Below are 14,228 nucleotides of genomic sequence, written 5' to 3' on the forward strand. Positions count from 1 at the left end.
AGGAAGTCGCGGATACTTCCGGTATGCGGATTGGAGTGCCCGCTCAGTTTACATGTGAGCAGCTGGCTGTAGTTACCCAGAGGGTTCAGGACAGAAGACCCGCGGTGTCCCGGTGTGGGGAGGAGCTAACAACCGCTGCTGAATCCGTGTGTGCTGTACAAACATGGGGGAACGTGAGGGTGTACAAGAGTAGGTGCCAGGGGGGAGGCACAGGATGTATGGGGAGGAGGGCGAGGGGTAAATGGGTGGGGGGTATGTGGGGAGGCGGAGGGCGAGGGTTGTGGGGTCTGGTGGTGCGCCGGCTGTAATTGAGTCCTCATGTTTCTCCTGCAGGATGGCGGCTCACGGCCCGGAGATCAGCGGCGATGGACATGAGGCGGCGGTTGTTGTGCAGACCACCACGACCCGCGACGACGCGGAGCTGGCCCTCAGGGTCTACAGGATGCTGGACGGGCACGAGGCCTTCTCCAACATGTCGGAGTTCCATGTGACGCCCGTGCAGGGAGAGGACGGTGCGATCGTGGGGGTCCAGGTGACCGGCATCCAGCCGGACGCCGACAGCGGGGCTCTGCACACACAGCTGTTTGACATCCGGGAGTTGGGGGACAGTCTGCAGCTGGAGAGTGAACCCCCCAACCCGGAGGAGCCCTGCGGGGACGTGATGGAGGAGGTGAGCGTGAGAGGGGCGGAGTCACCCGCTGTACTTGGGTCATTGGCCACTCCCTCTGCTTTCCCCCTGGGGCTCCGGACCCTCTTAGTGCAGCGGCCCCTCGCTCGCCGCCATCACGTAACTCTGGCTGTTTCCTTCTAGAAGACAAACGCCTCGGAGATCCCAAGTGCCGAACCCCAAGAAGCAGCCGTGCCGGAGCCGCCCGCCCAGACCGCCGGTAGGGGTTACCGCTTGTTGTGGGTCAGCAGGGCCGAGAATACCCGCCTTACAGTCCGCTGCGCTCACCGTTGTGCATCTCCCGCCGGCGCACTATAAGGCGGCCGCCTGGCCAGTTACCGCGCCGCAGAGTCCATCTTAGGACTTGTACAAGGCTCGGTCTGGCAGCAGTGATGAGTTCGGCGCTGCGGTCCGTTCTCTGGTTCATAGACTCCTCCGCTAACAAGGAGCGCCGCTCATCACTGCTGTCTCTTTGTGTCAGTGTGTCGTGTCTGAGCGCTCTTTTACTCCCGCCCCTTGCTGTCTGATCTTCCTTGTGTTCCAGCGGCGGCCATGCTCTACAGCTGCACGGACTGTAAGTTCAGCTCCGGTAACCTGGCGGCGCTGAGGCGACATCTGCGGAGACACTCGGACAAGTACAAGTGCAAGTTGTGTGAGAAGCCGTTTGCTTGTGCCACGGAGCTGCGGATTCACATGAACGTCCACCTGGGTGAGTCGGTCCGTCCGTCCGTCCGTGGTTATGAGCTTCAGGGACTCTGTCACTAGTGTCAGGCTGTGCGGCCCTGGAGTGGCAAGGGGGGGGGGGGATGTCTTATTCTAGAACCCGACGCGTTTCAGACATTAACAAGCCGCTGCAGGAACAGGGATCAGTACGGGATCGGTCCCCGCTGCCACGACTGCCAGGTCTCTCGAGGTCAGAGCGCCGCCTGGCTGCAGTGAAGCTCGGAACACGTTGAAGGGACCCTGCTGTGAACGGGGAGCCCCATAAATGACATTATGCGGTTCCAAGGTCGGGGAACGTTCCAGCACCGCCCCCCCCCCCCCCCTCTATTTTCTGGGTCAGTACAATTACTACCCAATGTATCTAGTTTGTGTTTTTCACAGATGTATCTATCCGGCCTTCTTTATTACTTTTTCTGACGACGTTCACCGTGGGGTAAATAATGCATTACTCTGATGGATCGGGCTACGGACGCGGCGATACCAAATATGGGCTTTTGTTTTATTGTTTAGAATCTTTTATTATAAATATGGCAAAAGGGATTAAACTTTTTTTTTAAATTTTTAAAAAAAAATAATTAGTAAAACTTTTTAAACCTTAAAACTTCTTTTTTCTTTTTTTTTAGTCCCCAGAGGGGACAAGTCCTTGTGATGCTTTCATCGCTCCTGCGGTATAATGTAACGTTATAGCGTTACATCATACGGCAATCTGACAGACGTTCTTTTAAGCCATGGCATTCTGCACTTACAGAAGGCTCCGTCTGTCATGAAAACCACACAACAACCCCCGAACATCGGTCGGGGCATTGAAATGCTGCTGTCAGAATGGACTGCGGCATTTAAAGGGTTAAGAGCTCCGATAAGCAGCCACATTATCGGAGCTGTTGCAGGCAGTAGTCAGCACCCGTGTTGTATGAAGCAAGATCGCCCCACAATCTCCCTTCATACACAACCAGAACCTACAGGACGTAACTGTACACCCTAGAGCAGGAAGGGGTTAAGTCCCATAATGTAGTTTGAGGTTCAGAGAAGTCATGACTGGTCCCCTTTAAGAATGTTCCTGGGAGCGTTCTTCCGTCCCATCGGGCCATGTGAAGGGGATTGTAGTCTTCATGTGACGCACCAAATGATGACTGTAAGCAGCAGCTCTCCTCATGTGACTAGTCGGGGGCACTGCCAAAACGGTGAGGCGCTATGGGGGGCGTAGAATTGTTCATCCTCTAATAGAGTATGAAGGCCCAGCGGACCAGCAGCTGATCTGGGCTCATCGTCAGCACATTGATCAGTGTACAAGGACCCTCAGTCCCATCTTCTGAAGTGCTGCTGTGTTGCTGGGGTGTGCCATCACTCACTGGTGTCAGTCAGACCTCTGCGGCCGCCATCAATCCTGAAAGCGATGGGACTGCAGTGCAGATTTAGAGCTGCCTCCTCCTTCAAGTCTTCCTAAAGAGCGGACCACCCGGTGGGGCAGGAACTGCAGTGGCCCTATTTAGCTGAATCTGTTCAGAGTGCAATTCCTTGCTGCACAGTGGAAAACAGGGAGGGCGCTGCAGCTCTAAATCAGCACTGCAGTCCCTTCTTTCTCGGGATTGGGGGTGGTCCCAGAGGTTGGACCCCCATCAGTTATGCTGATGATATACATTCACTGGAATAAGCCTTTAGGGTCATCTTGAAGGAAACCTGCCATTGTTCCTGATTGCATGCAGAGGCCCTAACCCTTTATTCTCCTCCATCGCTCGCTCTCTGTGTTCGTTACCGCTGTTGATGCGCCCAGTGATCTCAGTGTGACCGCTCCATCGTATTTCAGGGATCAAACCTCATAAGTGCAGTCAGTGTGACATGGCGTACAGCACGGCCGCGGATCTCCTGAGACACACCAGGTCTGTGCATAGTCTGGAGAAGCCTTTCCAGTGCTGCTACTGTGCTTACACCAGTGCCGAGGTGAGTGCCGCATCGCCTCCTGCCCGGCCGCTCTGGCTTTCCTCATGCATGTAATGTTGCCAGTCTGTCAGGCGACACTTTCCTTGCTGCAGGGTGGTACCGCGTGGCTGACGAACGCTCCATCCCTGCAATATTCTGTCTCCAGTAGGGGGCGCCACTTCACTCGAGCAGCAGAATGGTTAATAGTTGTGCCGTCAGCTTGAGTTTAGAGGGTGGGCTTACATGGGGGTCTCACAGAGCTGGGGTACTCTTCTAGGTTAGAACGCTGGTGCGGAGCTCTCTGTCGGACGCTTCCAGGTTCTCTTATCACTGACTGTTGTTTTCATGTCTGTCTTTAGGCAAGTAGGATGAAAATTCACATCCGCTCCCACACCGGCGAGCGCCCGTTCGTCTGCACCCAGTGTCCTTTTGCCTCAACTGATGCCTTCAAGCTGAGGAGACATATACAGACGCACACAGGTCCGTGAGAGTTTACTAGCAAGCTTGCTTAAGCCCGTACATTGCATGATGTGCCATCCCCCTACCATCATGTGGGCACCGCTGCCTATGAGATCTGACGTGCGCAGTAACCCTCAGGTGAAGACCATAGGGTGAGGCGGTCCGCTGGGGCCTGCAGAGTAATGGTGGTCGCATGTGATTAGTGTACGGCTTGTTGTTGCAGAGTAGTCAGACTGCAGGCAGGGTCTTCCTCTGCTTGACCATGTAGATGTGTTGCAGGTGAGAAGCCGTACTCCTGTACCGTCTGCCAGGCCAAGTTCACGCAGAGAAACAGTATGAAGATGCACATCCTGAGGAAACACACCGAGAACTTGCCCAAAGAGCACTGCCCCATCTGCAACGCCGCCCTGTTCGGGAAGCACGACGTACGTAAGTACGTTCCGCAGCCGCCGGCTTATGTTCTACTTTCTGACGACCAGTTACACAATAGATGCAGCCTGGTTCTCTCTAAGCGAGGCTGACACTGGGGAGTAATAGCATACAGAGCACTGTGGGCGCAGGGGGTGCCGTGAGAAGAGGGGGCATGGAATGGGTGGGGGTCTCAGTGGTGGGGATAAGTCCATTCTAGTAGAACCCCTTTAAGGATTATATTGTAGCCTGTTTGTCAGTCTTGTCATTGTGTTTCACAGAGGTTCACATCCGCAAGCAGCACGCTTACCTGGAGACCCCGATAAAGTGTCGCTTCTGCGCAGAGACCTTCCACGAGCGCTACATCTTCCGCCAGCATCAGCAGAGTCACAGATTGGAGAAGCAAGGTGGAAACAAACCTGCCAGGGCCAAGAAGGTGAGGCTGGTAAAGGGGCTTTCCACTAATTGCATCCCCCTATTCACAGGGTAAGGGGATAGATGTCTGACTGCTGGGACCCCTAGCCATCCTGAAGTGTGTGTGACCGTCGCTCCGTTCACTTCTATGGGACAGAAGGATTTTGAAGTGCGTTCTTCTCCCTCCGTCACTAAGAAGTGATTGAATCGGTGGTCACCCGTGTGCGCTGCAGAGGATTCGGAGTGGGCAAGATTGCTGGTGGTCCCAATGGTCGGGCTCCCGGTGATCAGATGTTTATTCCCTCTGGGGGGGGGGGTCGTTCTGTCTGCTATATTGATGCGTACTTTATTTTATGTCTGCGGTGGTTTGAATTGTGCATTTCTACATTTGGCTTTCCACTAGAGTGATGCGGCAAACCTCGATGGCCAAGACGCAGAGAGCGAGCCGAAAGAAAGTAGCTTAACCTGGAAAATCCTTCCCAGCAGCGAGGAGACGCAGCTGCTTCTCAACCTCCATGGCAGCGAGCAGCCTGGGGCTCTGACCGAGCTGCACAGCATCCCCATGCAAGCGGAGGACGGCAGCATCGTGCAGGCGTTGGTGGTGCAGAGCGCTGAGCAGGTGGATGCTGCAGAGCTGCTGAATCTGGGGGAGGTTCTGCAGCCGCTGATGCAGCAGCACTCTGCTTCGGGGCCCTTGGTCATTGCTGTGAACTGTAATCAGCCTGTACTCACTGACCCTGACCAGGTACGTTACTGAGGGAGCGGAGCCGCGGCGCGGGGTGTAGCTGTCATCATCTCTGTTCTTTGGACTTTTTAAGGCTGTGAACCCAAATGATGCTTCCCAGGAAATGGCGGCTCTTCCTGCATCCCAAATGAGGAGGCCGAGGAGGCTTCAGCTGATTAACCCTGAAGATCAAATCGGTAAGGATGGAGCCTTCGTACCCATCGGGGATCCTGGTCTGTTGTAAGAGATGGTTGCAATCACACCTAGCGGAAATGCTGCAGCTTATGGTTGGGATTGGGCTTCGGATCCGCAGCTGATCTCCGCATCAGAAAAGGGAACAAGTGAACTCTGGAGGTCTGTCGGAATGAATAGAGGACGGTGCTGCATTGGGATCGCTGCTCCCAGCTCTGCCCAGCGGATCCACAGCTGAATCCGAGTCACAATCTGCACCAATAGAGGGGTTTAGATGCAGAAATGCTGTGGAAAATCAGCGCAATGAACGGACCGTAATGCAGTAAATGTCCTGTAATCCGGCGTTCTCTACACCGCGGGTCTCCAACCTTTTGGCCTTCCTGGCTATATTGCTAGAGGAGGAGCTGTCTTGGGCCGCACATCATACATTAAATACACAGCCACTAACGGAGACTGATGAGCAAACAAAGGGTCTGTGCGGAATCCTCAAAAAGGTCCGTGCATAATAATCCTAATCCACGGTCGCCCGTCACCCCCATCCTACACTGGAGTCCGCACCTGCCTCTGCACACAGAAACCTGCCCAGGCTCACCTGTAGTTCGCGGCCATGGGCCCGTTTCTGACACCAGGGGAGGGGCACGCAGCATGGGCTGGCCACAATGAGACCACCATCTCTCATCCTCACCTTATTCCTGGATAGGAGCGGTCAGGATGGAGAATCGCTGCCGCACGCTGGACCTGGAGTCAGTCATAGTTCCGCCCGCTGCCTCGTCATCTGCATGAGACTGTGAGTGGAAGCGGCTGCTGCCAGGTACCCGCCCGTGCCCTCACCACCTCCAAAATCACCTGCGCCCCTCTGTGGAGGGCCACATTCATAGTCACCCGGGGCTGCATGTTGGACACCCATGCAAAGCAGTGGTTGGGCGAGTGCACCAACACTGTGGCACGGGCATCAGGGCGTTGCAGTCTGGGGGGCCTGGGTTCCCAGTGGTTGGATGCCCAGCGATCTGACATCACCCCCGCCCCCTTTCAATCCTGTAGTAAGGGGATGAATGTCTTTAGTGCTGAAGCCCCCTCTAAACCTTGAGCCCCTGCCAGCAGCACTGTGGCTCCCCGAGCTCCGGATTTACTTCTCGCACACCAGATGATATTGTCTGTGGACACTGAGGAACCATTTGGGGTCCAGTCGTTGTGATCCAAGTTCCCTTTTGGTGCCCGTACTCATGTGCCAAGCTGTAACATCCCACCCTATTTTACCACAAGTGACTCTTTGATGCAGTTGGGCGTGCGCCTCTTATAGATGGAACATATTACAGCCGTGTGCTTCACGTGTACAAGCCACATAGGAAGCCAGAGTAATGCTGCGTCTCCGGGCCCCTCGTACAGCACTGTTAGTGGGACCACCACCAATCACCACAACGGGGGTCCCTGTGACTGAGTGCTCAGCCAATTAAAATATCTTTTTCTGTCTTTTTTTATTTTATTGGGGGTTAAAAGTTTAAGAATAATAATTTTTTTACCATTTATAGTTTGTTCTTTACCTCCGTATACATGTTGGGGTCACGCGGCCGCGAGGTGTCAGCTTGTCATTTATTTCATTCTGTAATGTTGTTTTGCTTATTTCTGTAACTTTCCCATCTGTGATCCCCATGACGTCACATAGGACCTCCGGGGTCTGCGCATCCATAGGAGCCCCAGTAACAGGGAAACATCCCCTGCATTGACTAGTCACTGGCAGCGCTGATCCGGGTCTGCTGGCATCGGGTAATCCGGCGGTCACGTGATCACCGGGTCGTGTAGTGGAAGTAACAGTTGCAGCTTTTAGTACATAGCACTCACTGAGGGAAAGGAGGAGGTAAAGGCAGTTAAACCCCGCTCTGCCTTTTCCTCCGGCTCCTCGGCTGTGACTCACTTGGTTGCAGGCGCAGAGGCTTTAATCCCTCCCTGTATTTTTGCTATCGGCTGGGATTAAAGCCCAGGACCAAACGCTGTATGTTTACTGCACTTGGTCATTAAGGGGTTAAAGAACGATGTAAAACTCTGGGGGCCGAGGAGAGGGCATTATACGGGGCTTTTATCCAGGGTTTTAGTTTCTACTACAGAGGAGGCAGTTGTAGTCCGTCCGTGCGGGCTGCGGCTGCAAGTGCTCCGGAGGCGGGCCCTCTCCCAGATGTGCTCTCCATTGGGCTGATTGATAGCTGCATCATCCAATCAGGAGAGCGATACAGCTGAGCAGGAGCCCAATGGAAAGCACATCCGGGGAAGCCCCGCCTCCAGAGCGCTTGTGGCACGCGAGGGATTAAATGCCGTCTCTTCTATACAGCGGATACTAAAATAAGACGAGTCTAATTCCAACTCCCGCCCCCCCCTCACGCCGCTGGCGGCATGGCATCCGTAGGACTGACTGTTTAATGCGATTCCCCTTCCTCCCAGCAGAGGTGAAGCTTCATCGGTGTAAGGAGTGCGACAAGTCGTTTTCCACCGGCCTCGAGCTCTTGAGGCACAAAAAGTCCCACAAAGCAGAAAACACGTTTAAGTGCCCGTTCTGTGAACACGAGACCCCGGAGGTGAGTGACGTGCAGTAAGGGACCCCACGTAGAATTAGGGAGTCCCTGGCATCGCCCAGTCTGTGTGGGATATGGCTGCCTTATCGGAGGAGCGATGTATTATATATTGCAGACTCTCCCCACCCCCAACTGGTCCTCCCTCTGCCCGCTAGTACCGGGTGTGTCTGTATACCAGGACGGCCGGCTGCACATACCGGGTTCACACTGCTACTTGCCATAGCGGACCGCCTGCAGGCCGGCGACAGAATCTTCCCTCATCCTGTAATTGTTCTCGTCTTCAGGCTGAACAGCTGATCCTCCACATCCAGATCCACAGTGAAGACCGACCCTTCCATTGTGATGAGTGCAGCTACGCCACCACCGATGCCTTCAAGCTGAGCCGCCACAAGAGGACGCATACAGGTCAGCCAACCGCCCCGGGGTACAAGGATGGAAGCCTTGTAGGATGGCCGATTCCTCGGGCTTCCCTTCTGCGTGTCTTTGGGGGTGATGAATGTCTCGTTCACACTGCATTTTAGCCTGACGCATACCTCTGACGGAAGGCTGCGGTGTAGCTCATGGTATAGGTATACAGGGGTCTACTGAGCCCCCATCTCCCTGAAATGTCACCAGCATGGGAGGCACTGCACCCCCACCAGTCTCTGCCCCTAAGCAGATCTCTGTCCTCGGCTCCTGTGTTCTCAGCTTTCCCTTGGTTCCACTCTTCAGCAGCGCCATGGAGCGAGCAGCCGGCGGCCATACAGAACAGAGGACGGCCTGCCACGGAGAGCTCCTCTGAGAACTGTCCATATTTGGGCAGTGACCTCACTAGAGCCCCCGAGGGATCCGTTTAATAGAGGGCTGACGGATGCCACACAGTGGCTATTATGGCCTCCGCTGAACAGATCTGTTTTATTGGCTGGAGTAGCAGAGCCCACTGTTCCATCTTGGCCTCCATCTGGCAGGGAAAGGCTAGGGACCTGTTCAGCATGAATGCCAGACGCACAGCCTAAACTGTCCAACAATGCTGTACGCTCCCTGACCCTCGGCACGTGTGTGACCATCACTGCCATGGGATGGAGGCAAGTGCATCGATCCCTGCCGGCCCCATAGAGTGAACGCACCGCCGCTCCATTCTTGGGATCATTGAGGGTCTTGGTGGTCAGATGGTCGCCCCCCCCCCCTCCCCCCCCCTGTGGGTCGGGTATAAAGGTCTCTGATAAAACCCTTCCTCCTCCATAATGAGATCCTCTACTATCAGAGAAGAGTCAGGCTCCACCATTTCTCAGGTTCCAACTTTTTGCTCTCCCCAGGTGAGCGGCCGTACTCCTGCTCCGTGTGTCAGATCACCTTCACCCAGAAGTCCACTATGGAAATGCACGTTCTGCGGAAACACACAAAGGAGCTGCCCAAACTTCAGTGCCCCCTGTGTGACACCATCCTGACGGGGAAGGTCGGCCTGAGTGAGTACTGGCATAGATAATGGGAGGTAATGGTGAAAGGAATTGTTGGCATCATATGGGGAGGTGCCCCTACTGATCAGTGCCCGCTGCTGGGGTTGGCACCATCCACATAATGAAGGGCCTGCTAGGTAAACTCTGCTGCACAGTGACTCTCCCATCCACGTGGTGAATGCCCTTGGCAGTGCCAGGAGTGTTGCTGGGCAAGAGGATTGCTGTTATAGTCCATACCTGAGGGGCAGGGAGCCCCCATTAGGGTCCTTATAGAAATGCAAACCGCAGCAGACGACTTCAGTGCAAAAAAATGATTTCAGCTTTATTACTCCATTGCAGAATAAAAATGCCCACGCGCCGTTCCCACCGCCAGCCGGTCGGTTTGAAGCATGTATCACATTAAAACATCCCACTGCGGCCAATCCAATCATTAATTGTTACATCGTCAGGGCTGTGCGTATTACAGACATCCATATCCTCTCTATGGCCCGGGTTCATCCGATGTCCAGGGCGCGAATTGTTGCTTAAATGGAAAGATTAAGATGGATCCTCACGTTGGCCCCGCGGTGCCGAGGGGTTTACATCAGTCTCGTTATCTGCACCACATTCTATATTCTGTAAATCCATATGTAATATATGATGGGAGCGCTGCGCAGGCCTTCGCCTTTTCTTAACCCCTCCTCGGGACGCCAGGACTATTGCTGGATTTTCATCTCTACGTTAGAAGTCTCACATTTCCCATTGACACGGCCGTATGGGGGCTTTTTGTAAGCCGTCGTCATCATTGTTTTGGGTCCATATAATGTATTCTAGAGAATAAGTTGGCGCTATACAAATAAAGATTATTATTATTATTATTTATTATAAAAAGACCCTTTAATTCTGCTGTTTTTTACAGCTTTGATTATGACAGGATAGCTGACATTAATTGTAAGGGGTTAACATTAGGGTCTTCTCACCGCTCCCACTGCGGATGGGGTGAGCCCATGCCATCCATAGAACATAAGTGTACGTCCATTCATGGGAGCCACTTCTCGTCCGGAGTGTAAATATACATCACGGGGCAAGGAGGGGTTAAAAAGGGACCAGTCTGCGAATCGGGATGCTTGGAATATATAGTGGAATTGCGGTGCGAACGAGGGCCTTTAAAGAAGGTGGCCAGACGGGGGAGGGGGCATTACAGGCGCGGCAGGGAGGGTGTTCAGCCCCAACAACCCACCTCCACTGTAAGACCCCGGGAGGCGCTGTAAGCTGCTCCGCTCTCACCTTCACAGCCCAACTCTGACGCAGTAACAAACCGGAGGCGTTCAGGCAAGAACTGCAACACCTCCTCATCCGCCGCCGCCGGGCCCCGAGGCTCTCAGCGTCCTGCTGCGTTTTGTTGATGGGTTCAGAAAAACTTTTTTTTCTTTTTTTTTGTTTTGCTTTTTAAGGTTGCCATGGTTACATGCAAAAGAAATGGATTGCAATTGCATGAAATTAGTGAAATTGTTCTTTAAACGCACCCATAGAGTTCGAAAATAGAACATGCTGCAAAATTATTTTCCGGTTTGTCCCGTGACAGATCGCGCGGCTGCTCAGATGATTGTCCGATTTCATCGGATTAACCCATAAGGCTCCTGGTGATCATGTGCCCTCGGGGTAAGCGGCTCGCACTACTCGCTGCCGCCACGACCCGTCCTCCATACTCTGCAGGAGAGGAGTCATCGGGCGTCCCGTTAGCTGGGGGGATAGCGGATTCACAGACTGACCCCCCTACACCGAGCCCATAACTTACTGCCGAGGCGCGGAGGCAGAGCGGCTCACAAGTCCACTCACTCTTCTGCACACAGTGATTGCGGCAGATCCGCGCCTCTTCCTGCGGTGCCGCTACCATGCATGAGTCTAGCCGCCTGCAGGGGGGGGGGAACCGCAGGGCGCTGACATGGCGAATAAGTTAGATGAATCCAGCGGTCGATGTGAATGAGCCCTCACAGTGCAACCTCCTGTTCTGCAGAGATCCACATTCGCAAGCAGCACTCCCAGACCGAGAACGCGCTGAAGTGCCGCTTCTGCCCGGCTGTTTTTCACGAACGCTTTATGCTCCGTCAACACCTAAAGGTCCATCAGAAAGGGAAGATGGCGAAGGCTGTGTCCACGATGAAGAGGAAAGCCGTGATGCGGAATGTGAGTATGAAGAGGCGGTAGATTACTGCACTACTTGTGGGTACAATGACATCTGGAAAGGGGCCCCATGATACGAACAAAGCGCAAGTGACGTGCTCCACCAATCAGAAGAGCCCGCCAGACGCTCTGGAAGCCCTTCAGTCAAGTAGAGGCGAGTTGGGGTAAACAGGCGGCTCGGAGCCAGGAGGTAGAGCGGACAGCGTCGTCACCCACTCGCCTCTCCCTCCTGCGCTCCGTCTGTGTAGACGGTGCAGCGGCCAGTGAAATAGGTTTTGTTTTTTGAGTCAGTCCCCTTTTCCACGGGCCGCTAAATCATTTAGCTTCCCGCATACAGCGACAACCTGATCAATGGTCGATCCGTGTAAATGCACGCACCGACTAAAGGGCGAACGAGAACTTGTTCTCTTGTCGTTCAGTGTACGCATGCAGATAAACGAAGGGCGAGGGGCCCGTGTGAACATCTAGGCACTGCCCGCGGGCACAGCGATCCCCGGCCCGCTCCAGCGCCGTTCACCAGCAATGATTGTTCCTGTGTACAAGTACACAAACAACCATCGCAGGGACGGACTGCCACCATCCGCGCCTGACGGGTTGTCCCGTGTAAAAGAGCCAGTTACACCTGCATGAAACTATGAGGGCGAGTCGACTGCCGACCACCGCTGCCGGGCTCTAATGTCTGCCCTCCATACTACCGAACGGAGAGCTGCGCCACATTGATCGTTAGGTGAATGCTGATCGCTCTCCTTTATTTCCCATCAGAACGATAAACCCAGCGTGCTGGAGGAGGAGAGGAGCCCGGGGCCCCAGGAGGAGGCCTTCACCTGGCAGGTCGTCCCTGCAGAACAGGAGGCTGAAATCCATCTACTGATCAGTGGGTCGGAGGAGTTGGAGCCGCTGTCTGAGTACCACGTCCTTCCGCTGCAGACGGAGGATGGCAGTATCATTGGCATCCAGCTGGCAGGGCTGCAGGAGGTGGAGCAGCTGGACATGGACGCCATGCACACACAGGTGATTCTAGGAGACAACGTCTGAGGGCACAGGTGTCGCATCGGCCACAGGGCGCGGGTGCCTTGGGGGCACTTCTCTACCTCCTCCTGAGGGGCGGCGCCGGAGAGCAGGAAATCTTCTTTTGGTTCTTTTCCTACATAAAAGAATAAAGTTTAATAAGTTTGTAAATGAGAGCGGCTGCAGGGATGAGCCCTCCGCCTGCGGGCCGTGAGGGGTTAATGGATCAGACGAGGTTCAGTATAAACTGATTGTACGGAGTGTTATTCATGTGACGCCATACTGACTGTCTCATCATCGTACTTCCCAAACACGTTATGCTTCAGCTCCTCACTATTTCCAAGACCTCTGCTTGCTGTGAATGGCTCACCTCAGGGTTTGTTACAGTTGTGGATGAGGCTGGAGCCATTCCCTGCACCGATACATTGTAGCAGCTGGCAGAGGCGCTTGGGAGGGATTCTCCACCAGTGCATCTACATCAAACTGACAGCAGAGCTATTGAAAATGGTGAAGGATGGCAATAGTGGCAGAGAGCCCATAGTGCAGTGATGCGTGTCGGGGAGGTCAGACGCGATCGGCCGTCCAGCTGCGCCGCCATCTTCAATCAGTCACGTAGTGGCAGGTGTCCCCAGGGTAGAGGACGCTGGACGGGTTTGGTCGGTGCCTTATCGCGGTGTAACGGAGGAGCTGGACGTCCCGAGCGTCGCTTCCATCACTGCGTGCGAGCTCTGTGGTCACTGCGATGAATAACGGCATCAGGAGACGCGGCGTGAATTATCACGTGACCCGCGACATCAGACGACACCGAAGAACTGCGCTCCCCGGAGTCTCCAGACTGGGGGCTAAAAGCCTTTAATCCCAGCTTCCATCATGGATCGGCATGAACTCCTGGCTAGATGGCGCAGAGAGGAGGCTGTTTTGTTTGGGAAAATGCCAGAAGGACCCGGGAACCAAACAGTGGAAATATCAATGTGAAAGAGGCGAGCGCAGAGCTCCTCCCACCGCGCGGATGTCGCAGGGCGCCGCTTGTCTCTCTGCCATTGTTAAGCACACTTCTAATAAAAATTGCTAAATTTGTTGCAGCCCGTCCTTGTAAATTTGTACCACATATGTAAGTTTATAGAATGGGGGTGCGGCTTACAGAAAGGGTGTGGCTTACAGAGGGGGTGTGGTCACCCAGCCTCTCACATTTAAAGGAGATGTCTCGAGGAAGCAGTTAAATTTTTTTTTTGCCCAGTCCCCCCCATTAAGTACACATTACTAAGCCCCCCTGTAAATGACATTTCTAGCTGGTTCGTACTTACCGTTCCAGCGTTTCAGCAACTTATAAAAGTTTCCTCAAGATGGCCGCCGGCTCTTTCCCCGTCGCTCGCTGCAGCCCGACGTGCGCGCTCCCGAGACGCCGCCAGCTGTGTCTCCATGGCAACCGGACGCATCGCAGCCGCCGACCAGACGCCCACCGCCAGGCAGCAGGTAACCGGCGCTAGCCCCCGGCTCCCCAGCGCTAGACCCTCAGCCCAGGTGAAGGCCCCGGAGCCCAGCGCTAGGTTCCG

At 54.5% G+C, this 14,228-nt stretch overlaps 1 protein-coding gene across 4 annotated transcripts; it reads left to right on the forward strand.

The window, feature by feature from the left end:
- Positions 1-13,757, forward strand: LOC136588464 (oocyte zinc finger protein XlCOF28-like). 4 transcript variants are annotated; one of them, XM_066587690.1, is made up of 15 exons: positions 1-146; positions 334-670; positions 812-887; positions 1,212-1,376; positions 3,195-3,328; positions 3,667-3,787; positions 4,046-4,195; positions 4,456-4,610; positions 4,992-5,333; positions 5,407-5,509; positions 7,938-8,071; positions 8,353-8,473; positions 9,364-9,513; positions 11,501-11,670; positions 12,430-13,757. In XM_066587690.1, exons 2-15 carry the CDS (start codon positions 335-337, stop codon positions 12,700-12,702), a joined length of 2,430 nt encoding a protein of 809 aa, XP_066443787.1. In that variant the 5' UTR covers positions 1-146; position 334; the 3' UTR covers positions 12,703-13,757. The 4 variants fall into 4 exon arrangements, with proteins under 4 accessions (XP_066443787.1, XP_066443784.1, XP_066443786.1 ...); XM_066587687.1 differs by having other exon boundaries at positions 2-189; XM_066587689.1 differs by having other exon boundaries at positions 2-189; positions 815-887.
- The last annotated feature ends 471 nt before the right edge of the window (positions 13,758-14,228 follow it).

The sequence above is a fragment of the Eleutherodactylus coqui genome, chromosome 13 (assembly GCF_035609145.1).
Source record: "Eleutherodactylus coqui strain aEleCoq1 chromosome 13, aEleCoq1.hap1, whole genome shotgun sequence".
Lineage (NCBI taxonomy): Eukaryota > Metazoa > Chordata > Amphibia > Anura > Eleutherodactylidae > Eleutherodactylus > Eleutherodactylus coqui.